Source organism: Leptinotarsa decemlineata, unplaced genomic scaffold (assembly GCF_025532065.1).
Source record: "Leptinotarsa decemlineata unplaced genomic scaffold, Ldec_3_MD MMD2_tig00001393_RagTag_RagTag, whole genome shotgun sequence".
Taxonomy (NCBI): domain Eukaryota; kingdom Metazoa; phylum Arthropoda; class Insecta; order Coleoptera; family Chrysomelidae; genus Leptinotarsa; species Leptinotarsa decemlineata.
In genome coordinates this window covers 13,277,847-13,302,226 of record NW_027412562.1, presented here as the reverse complement: position 1 = coordinate 13,302,226, position 24,380 = coordinate 13,277,847, and the positions used below count along the sequence as shown (strand labels likewise).

General features: G+C 32.9%; 1 protein-coding gene across 2 annotated transcripts in view; it reads left to right on the top strand.

The window, feature by feature from the left end:
* Positions 1 to 24,380, top strand: part of LOC111505295 (nephrin) — a 1,173,166-nt gene that overhangs the window by 1,093,843 nt on the left and 54,943 nt on the right. For both annotated transcript variants that reach the window (XM_074176034.1, XM_074176035.1), the window contains 2 exons: positions 12,425 to 12,575; positions 23,263 to 23,460. In XM_074176034.1, coding sequence (XP_074032135.1) covers positions 12,425 to 12,575; positions 23,263 to 23,460 — 349 coding nt within the window. The remainder of the gene's footprint in view (positions 1 to 12,424; positions 12,576 to 23,262; positions 23,461 to 24,380) is intronic.

The following is a 24,380-nucleotide window of genomic DNA, read 5'->3' as shown; positions in this document are numbered from 1 at the left end:
ATATAATTTAAAAAAAAAAAATCTGTATGTAGGTGAAATGGTTATTCATTGATAGATGATTGTCTAACATGAATCCTAGATATTTGAATTCAGTAGTGAGCTCAATTTTATCATTTTCTATTTTTATTTCAATTTGATTTAAATATAATTCTCTGTATTTAAATGATGTAGTGAGTATCATGGCCTTTGTTTTGTTTACATTCAGGTTCAATATATAGCAATATTATGCAATGCTTCATTCATTTTTTTCAATAGCTTTATCTATATCTTTATCACTAACCGATACTAGGGCATCATCAGCGAAATAATGCTCATATTCACATTCATTAGATTTGCTGATATCATTAATGCAAATTAAAAATAGTAATGGCCCCAAAATAGTTCCCTGCGGAACCCCGTGGTCTATGCTTATTGCTGTTGATACAAATTCATTGATTTTGGTTACCTGCTTCCTTCCTGTGAGGTAATCACTGATCAAATCAAGTTCTTTTCCTTTAATGCCATATTTTTTTAATTTTTCAATTAATATTTCACGATTAACCGTTTCATACGCAAGTTTAAGCTCGTAGAATACTGCTACAGTGTACCTATTTTATCTTTCCATTCAGTAACTGTAAGCTGAAGTGCGGATTTGCATGAATGTCTGGTTCTGAAACCAGATTGGTTTGTGAATAGTATGTTTTTTTTTATTGAAATATTCCAACAGTTGTTGATATACTACTGATTCTAATAGTTTTTCAGCGCAAGGTAAACTGTTAATTGGCCGATATTCAACACATTTTTTTGTGTTTGGAACTTTTTCGATAGGCGTAACTGTACTTGTTTTTAGATCATCTGGAAAACTATTATATTGTAACAAGGTGTTGACAAAATGACACCACACATGTCCAATTACTTCAAAACTACTCTTTATAATTTTGCTCAATAATGCATCTAGTTGTGATCCTTGTTTGTTAAATTGGATACAATTACTTTCAAATCTTGTAGAGTTAGAATTTTAAAATCACTGAAACCCTCTTCATCAACGTAGTTGATGTGGCAGGTGAATTCAATATCTTCAATATCAGAAATAATGTCTGTAATACTATTTACAAAAAATGAATTGAAACAATTAGCCAATTCTTGTTTTTCTCTAATGATAACTTTTTGATTATTTTTTTTTCAAATTGAATACCATTAGCAAAATAGTTTGTGAACTGTTTTGGATTGATTAATTTTTTTGAGTTTTCCACATTAATCAATCAATCAATCAATCAAAATATACTTCATTGTCGAAAAAACTCTTGTTTTGTTGACAAAGTAGAATATACACGTACAGAAAAAAAATTAGGCAAAATACACACAATTATGTAAAATATAAATAAAATAGAATATAAAATTGTTATATAAACAAGCAGTATATAAACATATAAATTTATCAATTATACATTTTATTCAATAGAATAAGTGTTAATGAATGAATAAAATATCAATCATGAAATGTTATTTGAACATTTTGTCAATTTTACGACTTATAATTTAACAGTCTAATCGAGTATGCTATACAGTACCCGCAATAAATTACAATTTCACTGAAAGTTGTCATTGTAAAATTCTTGCAAACTATAATAGGGTCTGCTCGCGAGAAGTTTTTTGTGTATTTTCTGAAGCTGTCAATACTATCGTAGCTATTTCTAAAATGAGACGGTAAGTGATTATACATTTTAACACCGTTATAGAAAATGGAGTCCTTTACTAGAGATGAAGAAGGCAATGGTAATTTAAAATTATTTTTAGATTTTAGGCGAGTGCTATTACACGAAGAAATATATTCAAATTTTGACCTATGTTTGTGTATAAGACACGCAGTTTCCATTACAAAGAGAGCCACAACTGTCAATATATTTTTTTCTGCAAATAACTGCCTACATGAATTGCGCGGTTCTAGTTTGAACACATATCTAATGGCTCTCTTTTGCAGTTTAAGTACTGAATCTAGTAGAGTAGATTTACATACCCCCCAGAAAGAAATGGCATATCTCAGTTAAGATTCAATTGATGCATAATATGCGTTCATAGCCGTGGCAGTACCAAGTTCCCTTGAAATAATTCTCATTGCATAGCACCCTAAGGAGATTTTATTCTGGACGAGTGCTTCAAACTTCAATTTACTGTCAATATATAGGCCCAAAAATTTTGTGCAGTCTTTATTTTCAATCTTTTCATTTTCTAGAGGCATATCTTCTAGTACATTTGAAAGTTAATATATTTGTTTTTTTTTATATCAAAAGAGAGAAGATTCGAATCGCACCAAGACTTGATTACATTAATATCTCTGCTTAACTTATTATTCAAATCTTTAACAGTTTTACAATGCCATAAAATGGTGGTGTCGTCAGCAAATAAGGTAATTTTTCCAGAAGTATTTATACACAGTGAATCATTGATATATACAAGAGAAAGAGTGGGCCCCAAAACCGATCCTTGTGGCACTCCATAATCTATATCAATATATTTTGAAATTATATCACTTTTTACGATTTGACTGCGCCCAGTTATGTAGGATTCGAACCAATCCAAAGTAACTCCCTCACAGCCACAGCAAAAGAATTTTGTGGTCTACACAGTCAAAAGTTTTTTTTAGGTCACAAAATACTGCTGCAGCTACATCTCCGGCATTTATATCTGAATATACTTCATACAGGAAGGAAAAAATTGCATCTTGGGTGTTCTTTTTAGCCTGAAATCCGAATTGATTTTCTTTGATGATTTTATGAGCAATAAGGAATTCATTGAGCCTTTTTTTCACTAGTTTTTCAATTATTTCTGCTAGGGTCGGTATAAGTGATATTGGACGATAGTTAGAAGGATCATCTAACTTTCCGCCTTTGTGCAAGGGAATTATCACAGACTTTTTCAAGAATGAAGGAAGTTTACCGTTACGAAACGAAAGATTAATTAATGCGACAAGAGTTTCAAGCGCTAGTCTTGGAAGATTCTGAAATATATTCATGGAGATGTCATCGTATCCAGATGATTGTTTATTCCTAATATCCCTAAACACTTCGATAATACATTGATAAGAGGGTGGTAAGGGACGATTATGTTATTATTAAGCTTGCGAGCAATTGAACAGTAGAACTCATTGATCTCGTCTGCACTGAGTGAAATTTTAACACTGTTCCTTTTTTTAGGATTATCTCTCAGGTCATTTACTATGGACCACGTCTCCTTCATTTTATTATTCGAATAATCAATTCTATTGTAGAAATAGCTAGATTTAACAAGCTTGAGAATAGTTCGGTAAATTCTACGGTAGTTATAAAAGTAGGCATGGAAATCTGGATTTAAACTGAACTTTCTTATATAACTAAGGGACCGTAGATTTCTTGAGGACGTCTTAATTCCAGGTGTTATCCAGGGTTTTTTACGATTCATTTTAATTTTCTATATAGGAAATGATGCACTGAAAAGTTCTGAAAGTTTGTTATAAAAAGCAACGAATGGTTCATTCAAAAGTAAGACTCGTTCCCAGTTAAATTCAAGATAATTCTCATAGAACCTATTATAGTTTGCACTGCTATAAAGCCGTCCATATGGCTGGAGCATTCTATAGCTTCATGGTCAGATAGATCCGTGGAAATAGTTGTACATGAGACTTTTCCTAGGTCATAATTAGTGCATACATAGTCAATACATATTGAGGTTGAAGGATCGTAGTATACTCATAAGAGCTTGTGTAGCTGCACAATTTTTATTCACATAATTTATATTGAGATCGCCTCCTAAGAAAACATTGGATTTCAATGAAAGGTCACTCAGTATTACTTCTAAATTTTCTAGAAATAGATTCACATCGGAGGAAAGAGACCTATATAGACAAAGAACATATAGGTTAAGTTTTTTGAGATAACATACAGAACATTCAAATACTTTTTCAGGTGTGAGGTAATTAGATTTTGTTACATTTTCAGGTAGTAGTTTGCTGACATATTCTTCATTAACTAAAATCATTGTTCCACCGTGACCATAATTTCTACAATATTTGGAGAGAATCATGTAGTTTTCCATAAAACATGGTTCCTTATCTAAAAGCCAGTGTTCAGTCAAAAGGACTATATTTGGTAATTTCTTATCTGTAAGTAATACAAACAGCTCATTAGCTTTATGGCGCAAAGATTGAATATTGAGTAGGAAAAAAGAAATGCTTCTAGTGATGTTATTGTTAATCACCTTTGCCCTTTTTCAGTTTCCACGAGCTCTAAAAAAGATACAGAAGTGGATTTTTCAAAACAGTCATCACTTGATATCTTAATGCATCTAAGTGCAATATTGCCGCTTACATATAAGAGACAAGACATTACTTCATCAAGTAATTTAAACTTACTTCCTTTCTGCCTACTATCAATCAGGAATCGAATTGAATTGCATCTGTAACATTCCTCAAATTTATTGATTTCTCTCTTAACTTTGTTGATGATGATCTGGTCCATATATTTATTTTTTTCCGACATTATTATTAAATTCGTGAATTTTCCAATGGGCAATATTTGCTTTAGTGCTAGAGTCAGATTTCTAATATTACTAATATTGTTGGTATTGAACATAATTATGACAGAATCTTCAGATACATATTGTATCGTATCTTGAAAGATATTGCTTGTTAAATCCGATAGTTCTTTTTCTGACTCCAAAATTTCCTCAAATTGGTATTTTGTGTGTTGAAGTTTCTTTTTTGAAACTAAAGGAAAGTTCTCTGCGTATTGATCTCCTATTATCATGATTTTTTTTGAGGATTAAACGTGGGTTATGTTTGTTGCTGTCAATTTGATTAACATAATATTGACTTTTCTTCACCTTTATAATATTTACGACTGCATTACGTTTATTTTTATAATTATGCCAATTAACATCATTAGCATTTCTTTTAAATAACTTGTAAGCAAAATCTCTTTCTTTACTCAACCTTCTGATTTGAACATCATACCAAGGCAGATCTTCTTTATAGAAAGTAATTATTTTTAAAGGTGCAATTTCATTCAAGATGTTTTTACAATTTTCTTTAATGTTATCATAAATCTGATTAACATTTGTATTGTTAAGTGAAAAGTTACAATCTATTAAATTAAGATTAATGTTGAACAAATTTCTTTCTGTCAAGTTCCTAACAGTTTTTATTTGTTCGTTTCTGTAATTTATGTTTTCACTATGAAAATATTTAACAGATATTAAAAGGTGGTCTGTGAGTTTGGGTTCATCCAAAACAGTTGCTACAGTGCTGTCCCAATTAGTTAACACATAATCAATTAAGGTCTTACTGTTATTAGTAATTCTTGTAAAGGTTGTTACTTTCTGAGATAAACCATATGCATTAAAAACTTCTTTGGTTTTTTTAACATTAAATTCGTTAGATACAAAATTCAAATTGAAATACCGACTAACACCGTGCGAAAGTTTTTACAAAAAATTTCTTCACAAATACTTCAGATGTTCCATGAATGTAGCATGACTTGCACTTGGCGGGTGGTAAAGGCTGCCTATTACCCACTTTATTCCACAATATGTAAATTTGCTAATGAACTTTCAATATTTAAATATACTATGTCTGAATTATACTCTGGTTTAGTGCAGCTCCGGATTAGTTTTTTGACTTATTATGTTCATTCTGTTTGTTGACAATTTTGGGAATCCCATTAGCCATTCCAAAATTATCGTATATTCTGAGGCGCAGCCCTACTTGTCATGATGAACAGGGATTACAAAATATCGATGACGAATTAAGAAGGATGTTGGAACTCATCACTAATAACCGTATCGAAAACGAAACTTGGTTACAGAAATCACTTCCAGTTTCTAGAGGAGGATTAGGGGTTCGTTCAGCCACTTCACTTCGCCATCATTTTTGTTCTCATTTCGCAGTGTTTCCAATCTGATAAAAATCATTTTAGAATACCCAAAGCCAATATCTGATTGTGTTTTTGATCGGGGCAAATCTCTTTGGGAATCTAGCCAAACAATGAAAATTGAAGACATGAAAAACCAAATGGGATAAACCATAACTATATCAAGCAACTAGTATTTTGCTGAAGACAGCTTATGACACTTTGAAAAATAAGGCTCGTCTTCTCGCCGTTACTGTGAAAGAATCTGGTGCTTGGTTAAATGTTGTTCCTGTAGCATCACTTGGGACTCTAGTGGATGACGACTCTTTCAAACTTGCCATTGAATTTCGACTTGGTACACCACTGTGTGTTCAAACTTTTGTAAATGTGGTGCATTTGTGGATGAATCATGTATTCATGGGTTGAGCTGCCATTTCAGCGCTGGTCGTTTATCTCTCATATTTCAATACTTATCATCATATTCCCGACGAAGACGAAGACAAAAATCATAAAAATGGACCCTTTCTTGAGTTCTTTTATTATTATTATTATTTTTATTGAAAAAACATCATACTTCAATACTTATTAACACTTTTTTATATTCCCCAAGAAGACAAATCCAAAAACATAAAATTTTAAAAAATTGGGCCTGTCGTTGAAGACTTCATTTATTGTTTTACCGTAGTATGCGCTGGTCAGGTCCTATCCCTCAGAGTACCGATATATTCAGGAGGGCGCGCAAGCATTATCAACCAACGATCACTCCCCACACCGTGGAGTAAGTGATCATTGGGTCCGAGAAAAATGTGCCCTGAGCAAGCGCAGTGAGCCAAAAATGACAGCCTCCTGAATCTGTCCGGCTGACATTTCTTTCTGTCTTAGTGCGGCACGCCGATATGATTTTAATATTCGAGAGCAGAGAGGGCATCATTCCACTAAGGACTCCCCCTCTCTTCGGACGATATTCGTCTCGCCAGGAGCTGAAAACTCCACGACAAATATCGTTTTGCTCTGGTGGTAGAGAAGGACTACATCAGGCTTAGTAGCTTGTATGAGCCGAGGGTGGAGAACGAATAAAAAAAATCTGTTCAAAATTTGTTTTTCCATTAATCAGAATGGTTCCAATAAATTCGGTACTCCTCGTTCCCCACAACGGATTCAATATCCACCAGAGCGTAGGGCAACACCGGTGTCTCGTCAATACCGTAAGAGTGCCGTAGATGGTAATATAGCACTCTAAGGGCCGCGTTATGTCGATGGATATAGGCCGAGACCGCATATGCTGGACATGCTGATAGCAAGTGCATTAGGGTTTCGGGCGCCTAGCGGCAAGCCCTGTACCTTGTGTCAGTAACATTTATACCCATTACGCGACTGCGGTAGACTGAGGTCTTGAAGACCCCATCCTGGCAAGCCAAGATGAACCCCTCAGTTTCCGACTTCAGCCCAGTCGACCTAATACCCCTGAGTATTATTATTATCATTATTATTTTTATTGATGTAATATCATATTTGTAATACTCATTATTCTATTCCCGAAGAAGACAAATGTAAAAACACAAAAATTATAAAAATTGGTCTAGCCGTTTTTGAGTTCTTTAATTATTATTATTATTATTATTGATAAAATATCATATTTCAATACTCATTATCCTATTTCCGAAGAAGACGAATTCAAAAATACAAAAATCATAAAAATTAGTTCAGCTGGTCTTCTATCAGTATTATTATTATCATTATTATATTATTATGATTATCATTATTATCATTTTTATCTATTCTCGGCAAAGACAAATCCAAAAAGACTAAAATCATAAAAATTGGTCCAGCCGTTATTGAGTTCTTCTATAATCATTATTATTTCTTTCTTTTGTTTTATTTTCTTTCTTTTCTCATATTTACTCACTTCTTGAAACCATCCCTGGACTCCCACAAATAATTCAAAACCAAAATGATCCAAATCGGTTCAGCCGTTCTCGAGTTTTAGCGAGTCACACGAACAGCAATTCATTTTTATTCATTAGATGATGAATCAGGTATCACAAAAATACTTATCATTTTTTCATTTAAGTTTTATATTTGCAAAATAATTCAAAATATTGAATTACACGAAAGAAAAATGTTTTCGAAATAAATACTTTCATATGAACACTGAATTATACAGAAGACACTATTCTCTATTCAGTTTATATTCCAAACATTCGTTATGGAATGAAATCAGGTGAAATGGATAGAAATTCTACATTAAATGAATGGTAAAAAATTGCACTTACATGGAACACTATCATCCTCTCTGGTACTGCCGTCCTAAGAACAGATGCCGTATCTACAAAAAAATCAGTTTTTGAGATTGCAATGTAATAAGAAGAAATAATTTTTCTTTCGTGTAATTCAATGTTTATATGAAAGTAGCTGTTTCAGGAGGACTTTTTCTTTCAGTTTGTGTCTGAAAGTTACTACTTTGCATGATGTACACATCCATGTATAGAGTTAATTATTTTAAAATTGATTACTTCCTTCCTTTCTTTGGAAGATTCCCACATTTTTTGTATCAAGATGGAGTAGCAGAAAGCCAAAACCTTTCTTTCCCAAAACATTAGTCACTCCTAAAAATAAAACCCTCTCTATTCAAATAATTCGTCTATATATCGACAGAGTTTAGTCTCTCAGTTTCATCAAAAGCCTCAGAATATCGGGCAGCCAAGTTGCTTTTTCCTTAGTTATGCGGACTGTTCCCATAGGTGCATGGGCATTGAAGTTGTCTAATATCAACGAGTTGAATTTTTCGACCTCATGGTCAATATTATCCACCTCATAATTACTAGTGAACTCACAGGTTTGCATATCGACACCAAATGATTCGATATCAAGGTGTTTGAAATCCCTGTAAGGGTACTGGAAACAATTTTGTCTCTCGGAAGAAGAACTTCCAATGGTACAAGACGATAGGCAGTGGTCAGAAAAACTCGAACAATCCACAACAGCACAGTCGGTATTGAAGATTTGTAGAACATAAAATGATATCCAGTAGCTTATGATTCAATGAGTATTTTAACCAACAGTAAAAAAATGTAAGGAGAAAAAAGAAATAACAAGTGAATCTAGCTACCTAAAACACGTTTGTGAATGTTCACTATTTTCGTTCTCTCAGGTTGAGTTTCTTAAGATTCATGTATAACTTGGTCCTATAACTTGGTTTTTTAAGATTCATGTATAACTTGGTCCTCGGGTGATAAGTTGTTGGCAACAAATATGTCGGATTCTTCGAGTTTATAAGAATTCTTCAATACTTCAAGTTCCTTCCAATGGGACAAGAATTCTACTCTCATAATTTTTTTTGTTGTTTTTGTTGGGGAGATAAAAAATAATATTGATGTCCTGGAAATTCAGTGAGGCTCGCTGAGTTCTGTCAGAGATTGAGAGATATTATCAGATTGAAGGCCAAAGACATTTAGGTTGTTTCTTGTCAGTTTATTATCCAGTTGAATGACCTGATATTTGAATTGAGTTTTCAGTTTCAAAGCGACAAATTCGTTCATTAGCGAAAAATAATTCTTTTTTGATTTCAGTGAGCTTCTCCTGAGTTTTATCAGTTTCATCATTGACAATCATAAGTAGTCTATACACTTCCTCAAGTTTTATATTTTCTGGTATCTGAGTTATACTCGAGTTAACAATTATAATATATAAAGCGTGAGCAGCTAGTGTACTAATTGAATGCGTGGAATGCCTTATATTCAAAGTTTTTGTACGACAATGGTTTTCATGAGAAATGCTTAAAAATTTCACAGACAATGGCAAACGAAAATCAAGTTTTTCTACTCCTTCCATCTTAAACTAATCACTATGTGTTTGACAGCAGGTAGATAATGGCATTAATTTTTTCTCCAAATTATCTGTAAAATCGAAATGAAAATCATATTTTCAGTGAATTGATTGTTCAACAGTTTGTGGGTTGGTAATGAATCTAATTATATTCGTGAATCAACAACCACTTGTTTTATCTATTAAGCCGTCATTCAGTATCTCGTAAAAGTTCAAAATGATAACGATCAAGAAATTTGTGCTTCCCCACCAGATATTACCGAGCAAGCAAATATTGCCATGAATTACTTGCTAACAGCAAAACCAACAAGAAAAACACGAATATAGTTTCGAAAACGTTGTTAGTCGAAGAGAGAAGAAAAAGATAACTTCGTTTTCCGAAAACGTCCTTCCCGTTTATTTGGAAGATTTAGCAAAAACTTTGAAGCCATCGTCATTATGTGCGATTTACCCCATGGTGAGAAGTAACCTGAATAAAAAAAATGTGGAAATCAACAAATAATCCAAATTACGTGCCTCTCTGAAACGCAAATCTGATAGTTATAAACCGAAGAAATCGTCAAAGCTTACCACTGAACAAATATATCAATTCATTAAGGAAGCTCCAGATGGCAAATATTTCTTTTCGAAAGTAACACAACTTCTTTTTCCTTCTATTCATTTCTTTAAACTTTTTGCAACAATTTTTGAAGTACTAAGACAACATAAAGCAAAGCCTACTTACGTTAATTTCATGAACTTTAACAGCCAAGGAAAATGATTTGAAAATATTTTACAGACAAAAATACCTATTCGCACTAGTATCTGACATAATATTTTTGAAAACTCTAAAAATTTATTTATTCACTCACAAAGTGAATATCATTTATGTTTACTACTCATCAGACATCACATTGGTAATCGCCAGAGTAGCTCAGCGGTAACGCATGTCAGTTCTGACTGACTGGATGAGTTTATTATCCAAAGCCATCATCTCAAACAAACATATTGCACCATTCCTTTCTACGGTCAGTCGTAGAAAAAGTATAGTATGCACCTCGAGGCTAAGGTCAATTATGTCGCCAATTATCGCACTCGGCTATCGCCTTGTGCTCACAATTTTTCGCTCGTGGGTGATTGGCTTATTATCCTACTTGGCACGTAATATATTATTACTCAGTGATAAAGGTAAAAACAGCTCATCAAAATTCTTTAACAGAAGGATCATTTGTTGCACAATTTTTCATTCGAAGAACGAAATTTTTACGTTGACTATTAACTGATTATAAACAATAAAGCCGAGCGCTCAAAGTAACGTGTTCAATCACAAAAGTATTAAATCATTATTATATGAGATTGGGTTGTTTGATGGAAATCAAAAAAATGAATTAAACCAATACACCGTACATTGTGTAAAGTGATGTCTAATGAATCGAAAACAAATGAAAAAAATAATATTGGTGAAACCAATATTTTGGTTGTGTAACAGAAAGTTTTAAAGAAATCATACTTTTTTGCTAATCTATATATAGGTTCAAAGAAATTTTCAATATATTTTTTTACATACAATATTCTAACAAAAATCATATTGTGAACTAGATCACTCGAATGTTCAATAAAAAATATATATCTACAATATGCTAACCAGACTCTAAAATTACTGATTAGAGAGGGAAAATCAGGAAAATGCTTCTTCCAGAAAAAGTCCTGAGCATATAATCTGTATATTATTAAACAAAAACTTGTATAAAAACTGAATCAATAGAGAATCTGCTTAAGTATACTAAAGGGCAAACTAAAAATTTCGCTCCAAAAAGTTATTGAGTAATATGAACCGCTGAAGAGTCCAATTAGACAGTAACTTGTATTTTGACTGATTATTTGGAATCTTCAGTGGTTCATATTACGCGGTATCTTTTCGAGATGAACTTTTCAGTTTGCCCATTAATACACTTCAACAGATCCTCCATTGATTTAGCTCTGTTTATTTTTCATATTTGAAATATTATTAACCCAAAAAAACACAGCGAGTTCATTGTAGTTAAGAACTATTGGTAATTGATATATTTTAGAATTCTGATTACCAGATTCCGTGGAGAAAAAATATTCTTTTTCCTTTCAAAATTGATACATTCAAAATTTTCCTGACTAAATAGCAGTCTACAAATTGGTATTGAGTTCAAATTTTCCTTTTCATTTTTTTTGGCCAGAATATAAACAACCATCGAATCAATACCCAACAAAATCCTTAATAACTATTCAAATGTCAATATCAAAAAAAATACAAATTTTTGAAATGGGGAACGTTGACCAAAATTTTTCTCATTTCGGTAGTGAACATATTCATATAATTCACAAATAATCCAAACCCTCTTCAACGGATTCAACCCAAATTTAATAACAAAGACTCCTGTATAGAAAAATAAAATAGTTAATTCTACATGGAAACTTCCACAATAAATTTGTTTGAAAGTGGTTGACAATATTTCATGGTGAATTTCATAAATTTGGACTTCCATTGTCTAATATGATTCACTATGAAAGAAAGAATAGAATTAGAATGAATAGCTGATATATGAATTATTATATTAAGCAATGAAATGTAAAATGAAAAATCAATGAAACGAATAAAATAATTAAGATACAAAATGAAAATGACCATAGGAAAAAAATTTAAAATAATAATAAGAAAAAAAACACAACCTGATTTTCCAAAAAAGTCAACAGGATCAATAAGTTTCATAACTTTTCGTTTACAGTGTTGGGGACGAAACGCCATCGGATTTCAAATGATACCATGTACCTATCACATTGTACCTGCTGGGAAACCAGATCCGCCACACGGATGCGCTGTTGGGAACATCAGCCATCACTCAGTGTTGGTATCCTGTAAAAAAGGTTTTGACGGAGGTGAGTTCACTTATTTATGTAATTCACTGTCACGGTAAATATTTTTTTAAATAATGTTGTATGTATATGTATTCTCAAATTCATAACTTTGTCAAAGTAACACTACTGATAAAAATTTGAACCTCTTAGGATTTTCTCTTGATTTTTTTATCTTTTGCGTGAGACAAATGATATAAAAATGGATGAATATAAATAGCAGTGGCATTTCAAGAGAAAATTCTCAAGTATACAGTACATAAACGAAGGTAATTTCAAACTCGGGAATATCTCCTGCAACGAAATGAACATTTCATAATGTATGAAATGGATTTGTGGTGTCGTGTATGATTTTCACTATAAAGGGTTTTAGAAAAACCGTGTCATGTGTTTCGTTATAATAGCTTTCTCAAGCGGATTATTTTCCGCTCGTGAAAGCTTTTCCGTTAATCAGCTGTTGCTCCTATACGAACGACAACTTGTGCGCGCTAAGGACTAACGAGGTCTCACCTTTTAACGTGTGATTCCTAACACACGTTACCACAATGTGGTAACATTGCTATACCGTAACAGTTACGAAGACGATTAAATGAGAAAAAAGGTAACTGTCATCAGAAACAATACAAAGACCAAAAAAAATTTACGAGTTATCTCGCCCTTCTCGAGTTATACGGGAAAAACCAAAAATGTTGTTTTTCGTTTTTTTTCGAATGGAATTGTTATTTCGGAGAATATAATAAAAAAGAAAAAATAATGTTATCGTATCCGAAGGGTACTATGACGATGTAATAATCAATATTCGATAAAACGTTTCGTGTCAACATGGCCATCATCAACTTTTTTTTTAAATACGGACCTATCTTTTTTATTACAGATATTGATGAAGCAATGAATTCACAATCCAAGGGTATATCACATTTGATGTTTTTATAGCGTTTCATTTGAAGTAACTACCATCATCAGTGGAAACAATTTTAAATTACGGTCCTGTCGTTACTTCTATAATTCAGAAAACTCAATAAATCCAACAGGTAGCTTCCCTAACACAATGAATATTCTTACTTTTTCGATTTGGGAATTTTTGTATTGCCGTAATCCTTCTTTCAAGGCTTATTTCTCCCTAATCAATTATTATTTGTAATATTTTTATAATGCTCAATCCTGAAAGTAATGAAAATATCAGTTTTTGGTCCAAATTCGATCTTTATATAATTTGATATGATCAAATAGCATCTCCATTCATTTACCATCTTAAACGCATAGGCATTGCTTGGTTTCTATGGCAGGAAAAATGAATGCGTTGTTTATATCTGTTGAGAACTGTCAGACGTTCATGAACACATCAAAGAAGTATTCAAATGATGAAAGGACTGATATGCTATTTAGTTATGCAAAATCAAATAGAAATCCTCTTCTGGCAAGGAATATGTATGTTGAGCTATACCCGAATCGTCGTATTCCGAACATCCTGTTTAGACGATTAGAAAGAAATTTGAGGGACTGTGGTACATTTGACAGAAAGAAAACAAGAAGATGTTTGGTTACTGGAATTGTGAGGAATCGAATAGATGTTATGGGTAAGCAAATATTACCACACAAAAATTAACACAGTGAAAACATTTTTTTTTATTTAGAAATGTCCAGTTACAAAAATTATTCTACTCAAGATTGTTCTTTACGAGAAATTGCCCACGAAATGGTGATTTCTGTGAAATTCACCAGAACTATTTTGAAAAAATTCAAATATAAATGCTACAGGATACGCAAAGTTCATCACTTTAATGAAAGGGATTACGGGAGGAGAGTATGATTTGCAAAGTGGTTAAGACGTAGAAATAGGGAAGTTGAAAATATTTGAAAGAAAACAGTATGGACGGACGAATCAAACAACATCAACAATAGTTGGTTCAACAGAAATATCTATTACAGGTGAAATAATACAAATGAACATTCACATAGGGAAACCAATATCCAAGAAAGGTTCAGAATAAATGTTTGGTTTAGAATTGTGGGAACAAACATCTTTCTTTAACGATGGTCATTCGAATAGTGAAATGTATCTTCATTTTCTATTCAATGAATTCGATGGTAACTTAGATGAATTGCTACTAAATATCCGCCATGAAATACAATATTTTCAATAGGACGGTGCTCCTCCCCATAATGCAGCAATAGTAAGGGAACATTTAGATGCAATATTTCCAAGAATATTAATTGGAAACAATGGACCAATTAACTCGCCAGCTCGATCCCCAAATCGTACTCCTTCAGATTTTCTGTCTGGGTATACATAAAAGATAACATTTTTTCAACACTAAGTACAGATATCGACCAACTCGAACAAAAAATTAGAGATGCATGTATTAGTATTACACCTATTATGCTAGAATATTGCCATAGAAATTGTCTGGAACGACAACTTATGTGCATTCAATAAAAAGGTCGTCAATTCGAGCATTTGATGTTTATTGCCATGAAACTTTGATTTTCTGTATTGGTTTAATTTTTCCCAAAAGTTCATGATAAAATAAATTGTTTTTCTGTTTGATTGTTGTCACGGATGATGATGGTTATTTCAAATGAAACGCTATATAAATATCAAATATGATATAACCTTGGATTGTGAGTTTGTGGCTTCATCAATATCTATAATAAAAAAGACAGGTCTTACTAAAAAAAAGTTGATGCTGGCCATGGTGATACGAAACATTTTATCGAATATTTATTATCACACCGTCATAGTACACTTCGAATACCAATTTTTTTTTTCATTTTTCGATATTCTCCTGAATAACAATTCAATTTGAAAAAAACGAAAAACAGCAGACATTTTTTTCGACCATTGTATTGTTCCCGATGACAGTTACTTTTTTCCCATTCAATCGTCTTCGTATCTGCTACGGTTTAGAATATAGTAATGTTACCACATGATAAAAGAAACGGCCTGTATAGTGAAGCACGGGTTGTGGTTTTTGAAAAACCCTTTATAGTAAAAATCATACAATAAACTGCATTAATCAGTTTTAATATGGAGTTTCATCAAGTATTGGCCAGTTCTATTTAATTGTGGGATTTTAGATTGCTAAGGCTCATCATCTAACCAACCCATAATAGAAATGACTCTTCAACTGATAACACCTCGTTAATTTTTATCTTGCACAAGTTTCGACGTTGGTTCGATCCTAACTGTAGGACGATTGATATTCAGTGCACGTTGAAAGGGTTTATCAGGTAGAATTTGAACTCCTGACGTAAAAATCACAAAGTGATGGAACTGAAATTCACAACTGTATTAGGCCTCTTATATGCATCTATATCTTCGGTACCTCATCAAATATGATTTGTTAAATGAATTCCTAGGAATAGTTATTAAGTTAGTTTGTAATTATATCATCATCTTTGTATCCACTTGCTTCAATCATAATAAGGATTTATTTTTCCCAAGGAATATACATGTTTATAGTGGGAAAAATAATGGAAAACTATAACATAATTCAATACGAACCGAGCAACAAAACAAAAAGACAATTAAAATTGATACTAAAAAAGATGACTGAATATACTTTGAGAGTCTAATAAAATGATTATAATGATTAATCAACATCAAGCATTTGGTAGCCCTTGTAAAAGTTGAGGCATTTAAAATGAATCAAATTTTGCCCAATACTTATTTGTTTTCATTTTCATTACTTTCAGATTGCTTGAATATCTTGTTGTTTTTTTTTTGATTAATAATAATTTTTAGAGTCAGATTTAAATATTTGAGATTATTTTCGACAAAATGAATGGAAATTGAAATTTAGTTAACCGGGTTGGGAAGCCGTTGTCCAATGGAACTACGATGGGTATCATCATTAACGAATCTACCAACGATGAGGTCGCAACACTGCAAACCCCTGCTGAAGATGCCCGTTATAATTATGGGAGAAACTCCGGAGTTTATCTCTCCATTGGACCACGGCTTTCCATCCCGCATAACCAAAGTTCCAATTTCACTTCCGGCCGTTAGAGTTTGAAACTTCAGTTCAATTGAACGAAGTTACGTTTGGAATTCATATGAGGATGACTAATTTGATAGTTATTCATACTTTTTTTTATTTTACACAAGTTAAATGTAGGCTCCTTGCAGTGATATCTAGTTTTTCAACGGATTTCTACCTGTCATTATAACGTACGAGTGTAAACAACGGGCTTTGAAAAATGTGAACTTAATAAAAATTATTCGTCTTCATTATCTCCTAAGGTAAGTTAATAACAGTTTCGTTCAATAAAATTATCATTTCAGGAAAATAGAAGATGAAGTTCAATTCATTTCCATCTAAGGACAATAAACTATTCTTCCACTCAAACTCATCGCTGTTCATAGATTACTTTCCATATGTTTTCATTACCAAACTTTCGGATGCGTAAAAGAGCGTGTTGTTCTCACAACTGAATGTTTTTGAATTTCTACATGACAATAGAATTTTGAAAGCTTTTGAAATTAATATAAAGTATCATAACAAGTTGTTATAAACATAGATATTTTGATGAATCATCACAATAACTAATACTAGCAATTTATTCGATGACCCTCATTTAATGACCCACCACTATCACCAACAGCAAAGGTTATGTTGTACCTCAAAAGACCCATTTCAGTTGTGAAATTTAGTTTCATCTTCTGATGATGCTAACTTGGTTAGTAAAATGCGCCTTGAGGTATATTACTATTTCACCATATAACAATGTCAACAAAAGCAAGTATGATGCTACAAATAAAATCAATTAATTAAAAAAATGTTGAGCTGAAAAAAATACATAATTTGTGAAAAAATGTCTCTCTATTTCTTGTGAGTAAGATTGATAGAAATATCAGAATCAAGCGTTATTCGTTTGAATAGGCACTTCCCTGCAGACATTTTAATGAAGTTCCGCTTCATGGAGTGTTGGAACAAATGAATGTTTTATGACGTTTCATAATTATCTGTTATTGCTCTGAATTCATTAATCCCTCAGTTCCGTCTGAATTCAACATCTCGACATCGGATTGTTTCTCCAATAATACAGCTGCGCAACCCTACAGCCATAATAATGGCACATTCTAATATAATTGAAACTCGTCTCTGATTTACATTTCACAAAGAAGGCGTGAGATATAATTCATTTGATATTCACTTCTGGGTGAGGTGTATACCTAATAAAGCAAACTGTTATAAGGTAATCTACCGAACAAGATTACACCCTAAAACAGTGTATTCTTAAATATTTTAGATCGTTATGTTACTTCATTCATTCTGCTGACACAATCCCATCGGGTGTAGGTTTCACTCCGGACCTTCAAAATTCAAAATAGGTTATTTTCAAAATGAATTATTGCTACGAGTGATGTTGATTTCAATATTATATCTTCAAGATTGAGAAACTACAAAAGCCCGTTTCCATTTCTTGAATGATTTATATATCAAATTCGCAATTTCGATGTCGAACTCGTAATTTCAGATTGTACTTTTTTCATTGCTGCTTTATTTATCGGAATGAATATTCATATATTTTTTTAGTTTCTCTTTCAATTAGTTAAACCTCTAGGGAAGAAAAAATGTATAGTTTTTCAACTAACTGATGCAGTTTATTGTGAGATTTTCACTAAAAGGGTTTTATAAAAACCGCGACACGTATTTCGATAGGTATTAGCTTTTACTCGAGGCTTCGCTCGCATTTATGCCATTAAATAGGTGTCAGTACAATAGAAATGAGTCAATATGAGAACGATATTTCAGTTCTTAGCAGGGATTATCAATTTTCAAATATTATTACATACGATGAAGTTTCGAAAATTTAAAATATGCTTAATTAAATATTTCACTGTAACAAAAATAACCTAACCTAACCTAACCTAACCTAACCTGACCTAAAAATAAAAATGAAAGAAGAAAATAACAATAAATAGGGAAAAATTCCTAACAACTGAAACTATAGTCAATTTTTGACAAACAAAAGGTATCCTATGTTACTTGTAATACCTCCAAGAATATGTGTACAAAATTTCATGATGATCGGTTGAGTAGTTTTTACGTGAAACCGTAACAAACAAACTTACATTCGCATTTATAATATTATAGCTTTCACTTGCGGCTTCGCTGGCATTTATGTCATTAAATATGAGTGAGTACAATAAAAATTAATCAATATGAGAACTATATTTTAATGCTTGGCTGGGATTATCAATTTTTTTAAATTATTACATTCAATGAAGTTTCGAAAACTTAAAATATGCTTTATTGAATTGCAACAACAAATGTAAAAATATCTTTCATTGTAACAAAAATAACCCAACCTAACCTAAAAATAAAAATGGCAGAAGAAAACAATGAATATAGAAAAATTCCAAACAGCTGAAACTATAGTCAATTGGATTGGATTGGATTGAATATTGCCGTGGCTATGAGTAATGCAGTACGACAGTATTACGGTACTGAGGTTTGAAGGTGACAATGGTGACAATGTTTCATGATGAATTTCACTAGTTCGGACTTCCATTGTCTGACATATAAAATGATTTGAAATCCCTGAAACAACTAAAAAAAAAGAAGAATCAAAAATGAATAGCTGAAAATAACAATTATATTAAGCAAAAATAACCTGAAATGAAATAATAGTGAAATAAAATACATGTAAAAATAGAACAATTGAAGAAAAAATAAAGAAATATAAATGAACATTAAAATAAAAAGTTGAGAGATTCTATGCCACGTTAGTTCACGACGTTTCGATTGTTACTATCTACAATCGTCTTCGGGTTATTTTTGCATAATATGATTGTTATTTTCAGTTAGTCATTTTTAATTCTTTTTTAGTTGTTTCAGGGATTTCAAATCATTTTATATATTAGACAATGAAAGTCAGAACTAGTGAAATACGGTACTAAGGGTTGGAACTTCATTACTGGAATGCTAGATGATGTTAAAATAACTAGATTTTGAGATTTTTTTGAGAAACAATTTTTTATCTTACATAATAAATATTTTTTTAATAAAAAGTGCCATATGTTACTTCTAATACCTCCAAGGACATGTGTACGAATTTTTATGATGATCGGTTGCGTAGTTTTCGGGTGAAACCGTAACAAACAAACAAACATACCTACATTCGCATTTATAATATTATTAGTAGGAAAGTAAGGTTACAACAGCTTTCACTTATTCTCGTTTGAGGTTAAGAATGGTCTACAATATTACATTACAACCACTGGTTCATACAGTTGTTGCTTGAATTAGTGAAGCAATTTATCCACGCCAATCCAACAGGCTACCGTCCCACCGTCCATAACTTCCAATCATTGTATCTTCAAAAGCACATTATTCAAGTGAAAATAGGAGCTTCCTCTTGTATAGGGTGAAAGACAGGTCACCTCATATTTTCGAATGCCTCTCCAAGTAAAAATGAAAACCATATCGATAGATAGGCGACGATAGGCGACTGATCGTTTCACAATACTCTGGGATGTTTCGAATATTACAGGTTATTCCCGAAACTTCCAGCACATTTCAGGCTGTTCTGCAGTGTTCAGAATGCTCTAGAACAGTCTCGAATGTCCTGGACTTTCGAGAGGGCGGAACTGCTAGCCCTCATACCTTCAAAAGCTCGCTCTTCTGGTAAAAATGAGAATCTTCTTCACGAATGGGGGGTGGAGAACTTTCACCATTTTATCATTCCACAATAATCTGGTATGTTCTGTAAATTCTCTGAACTTTCAGATCATTATTTCCTAATATTTCACATCATACCAGGATATTCCACAATGTTCTGTTTTAAAACTTCTTGAAGTACAGAACTTCCACCTCTCATATTTTCGAAAGCACGCCATTGGGTTAAAAACTGAAACCTTCTTCATGTAGAAACTGATGTTTCTGACAGAAATAATAGGTAATATAATAGTATAATAATAATAGGTATATATGTTCTATTACCCTTGCAAAGCTGGTAGGGTCTCAATATGCCTACTCCCAAGCATCAACTGGCGCTTGTGAGTAGGCAGATTGGGATCTTCGCTGATCCTTGCTGAGACCAATGACGAAATATGTGGAGTAGACATATTGAGGCCCCGGCGTCGAGTCAGAAAACCCTTGCAGCGTGTCACTTCATGCGGAATAGGCAGATTGAGATAGTGATAGTTTTTGAAGATGATTTCAAAGTCAAAGTCGAAACGTCGACCTACCAAAAATACAAGACGCGGTTCAACCCGGACTGTAAATTGTCAGATTTCTGACCACAGAAACCTTTCCAAGGTTTGTAAGTACAATTCTCAGTTGATTTTCTTTACTCCTGAAAACATGCTGGTAGGTACATCAATTATTCTATCGGCATGAAACACTGAAATCAAACTTGTAGGATATTTTTCACAATTCACATTATGAAAGAAAAAAAGGTTTCTCTTTCTACCTTCTTTCCCAAAAATTATTCTCCCCTAAATCATTAGAGAGTAACTTACGTATTCAAAAATACTTTATTGTGGCATGTCTTTATTCGTGTGTGTCTTTACTAGACACTAGAACTCTATTACAGAGTCAAATAGATTGTAAAATCGACTCAGATAGTTACCTCTTAATATTCAACGCACTTCTGTGTGAAAAAGCAATCGGTTGAAATCTTCATCATTAGCAACACAAAGCTGATTAAATAATCTCTCATTTAAAGAGCTGCTTCGGATTTTATAAACTGATTTGATGATACATTGCACTGATTGAGAGAGGCGCTCACTCAAATTTTTCGCAACCAAATGTTGCGTATGAACGAAGCAGTGTACAGCGAGCACATCTGGAATGTTATTTCATGAAGCCTCTGTGACATACTGTCATAGCCGGAGAGCCATCCGTAGCAGTGCACACTTTTTCCAGTGTATTATATATGGTTTCTCCTTTTGTATTCGTCTCTAAATTTCTGACAAATAGTAGTTCTTGATATATTTTCTCATTTTTAATCAACCTCACGTATTACAACAACAATTCTTCATTAATATCTAAAGTGGACTCATCTAACTGAATTAAGAATTCAGAAGTCTTCAGATGATTGCACAATTCGTCTTTTCACAGAAGTATTGCTCACAGAATAGTGTGAGGTTTACCTGTTTGAGCAATTAGCAAGAAGATATTGTAGGAAGCTCGGAGTGCGTTGTCGTCTTGCTAAGAATCCTCTGAAAAAAGTTTTGACACAGTTGGCTGAGCTGATTGTTTCTTTTTCAGTTCTTGAAAATGAGTCTGAATGCATTTTATTCAAATGATCTTGTAGCCTTGAGGGTTTCATCGCTTCATTCAAAAATGTTTTTTGATAAAGAAGGCACACAGGCGAAGATGGATTTGTGGGACTTTCAATAAATCCATATTCTATATATTCCGCGCTATAATGCCGTTTCTCCTTTTTTGCTTCCGACATAATTTTGTCTTCAAAAATGCCGAAGTAAAGAATCGAGTGGGTATTGAAAACTTGCTTATGACACCACTCACAGAATTCACCACCACACGTGGTGCGGTGTGCACGTAGCTAGTCGCTAAGTAAATTCATTTGTTTTTGTAATATCGTCGAATGACATTACTGGCTGGGTGACGCGCACGCTTTTATATGAGGCAGCGGGCGGGCCTAGTCCTTTCGAGAATGGAGACTAAAAACTTTCCGCTTTGCATTGAAGCTCACCGCCATCTATTGTACAGTTTGACAATTATCGAACAGGACATGGTTACTGTCTAGACCCCTAGATGGCGTCACACGAGGAAACGCGCGTTAAACGTAAAGTAACGGTAAAGTTTGGGTTGAAAGCAAAAAAACATTTTTAAATTAGCCATCGCTCCCCTAAACCTTTTCAACACCCACCAATCTTCTCTGTGCCCTTTACTGTCCCTCTCTACGCCTCAAGTGCCCACAAGGGGGCGTTATATCCCACTTTGAGAAAGACTAAGCGAGATCAACAGATGAATCATACACATATTATTTGCGAAATCATTGACCCAAGTTCCAGTTTTTGTAAAAGTCAACATGTGGTTCATACACAATGGGACTCCAGCTCATTGTATAGTTTCCTTCCTGGTAAACATCTCAACATCATCTATCTTAATCGCTAAATAGACATGCAGGAACTCAAAATTGGCTACTTTGGGTGATTCAGATCTTCAGATAATCAATGACAAATTCATTTTAGTCATCTGTTAAATCAGGGGCCAAAATTTTGTTCATTTACTCTAAGGTTAAAATTGTTCATATGAGTTATAGTTAGAGTTATAGCGACTTTTCTAGATATGAAGCTAGATATGAAAAAAACAGGAAACACCGAATAGTTGTATTTTCAGTTATTAGATCTTAGAAATTAAAAACTTTCGAAACACAAAGCAGTGGCGTACTTCATTCTCAATATTGTCTGGGAAGTCCACTGAAATGCTACTGGCCTAATAATTTTGATCTAAGTGATGCTCAATAATCGCCTTATTACTTCAAATACTATGAAATTTCAAACATAGGTCCAAGGATATTCATTATATATTATAAATGTCGTTTTTGAAAGTCGACACGCCTTGTATCTCAGAAACGAAGCAACTCCGGACATATTCTCAGGTACTTTAGTGTGTAGAGAATCATCCTGTGAAGTACCGTAGTACACAAACAATCTGTATATGTTCATTTTTCCACAATATTTTATATTATATGGAGCATTCACGATACTCACTGATTTTATCTATTTCAGGTCTCAGGCAGAAGTTTGTTTTACTTCTGAGTTCTGGAACGACTTTAATAGCCAACGTTTCGACTTCATCATCTCCAGATTTCAACATATCAAATCTGAATCCTTCTCAAGAATACTCTGCTAAAATTAATTCCGTGAATTCCAAAGGTGGTTCTAAATTCACTTTGCCTCTATTGTTTCGAACATTACCAGCTCCTGGTGAGTATAAAATAAGTTCATAGCTATATAAAGTTATCACTCCTCAAAAATAAACTCGTTTATGAGGTGAAATCTATTTGTTACTGCTCGAAGTAAATCCTGAAATAATAGTCGAATTTCAATATAAATCTAATATACAGGACCTAGTGAAAGATAGCGTATCAGGGTTGGGGTTTTCAAACGAAATGAGATATAATCCTTTCCATACTCAGATTGCGTCAGAAAAATGAGAATAAACCGAGTGGTTCAGAAGTTAATCCCTATTCACAGCGAAAACTCATTTGACGAGCGTGTTTTGTTATGAAGATAAATAAGGTAAATTAAGTAGTCAAGATAACAGTGTCCAGAGCTCTGAAACAATATTCATTATTGAAAGTTGAACCGACCGTTAAATATTGGTGGATATCAATAATCTTAAGAAAAAATTAGTGGAGAAGTACTTTCACATCTCAATTTGAAATACCTGCAATTTTAAAATATCTTGAAATTTAAACAATTTTTGACATTTGCATAAAAATGTCATCATGAAAATCAGTGAAAGTTTTACCCTAGTGAAATGACTAGACGAAAAATTAGAACTAGTGATTTAGACAATAGCTACGATAGGATACCATCTGAATCGCAAATTGTGAAAGACGTTTAAAGAATATTATATAGATTAAAAAAGTTCTGATTATCGAAATAGACAAGAATATTGATCAATTACAGATGGAAAATGAAAAATTGCAATATAATTATAATATAATTATTATTTGACCACTACTAATTTAGCAAAAAACCACATGGGAAGTTTGAGGAACTCTTTCATAGTTTTAACAATTTAGACTCTAAAAAAATGGATTACGACGTTGTCAAAAAGTTCCTGAATATTCATACATCGAAGTAAAAATATCGCAATTTAACATCCTTTTATGTGGAAT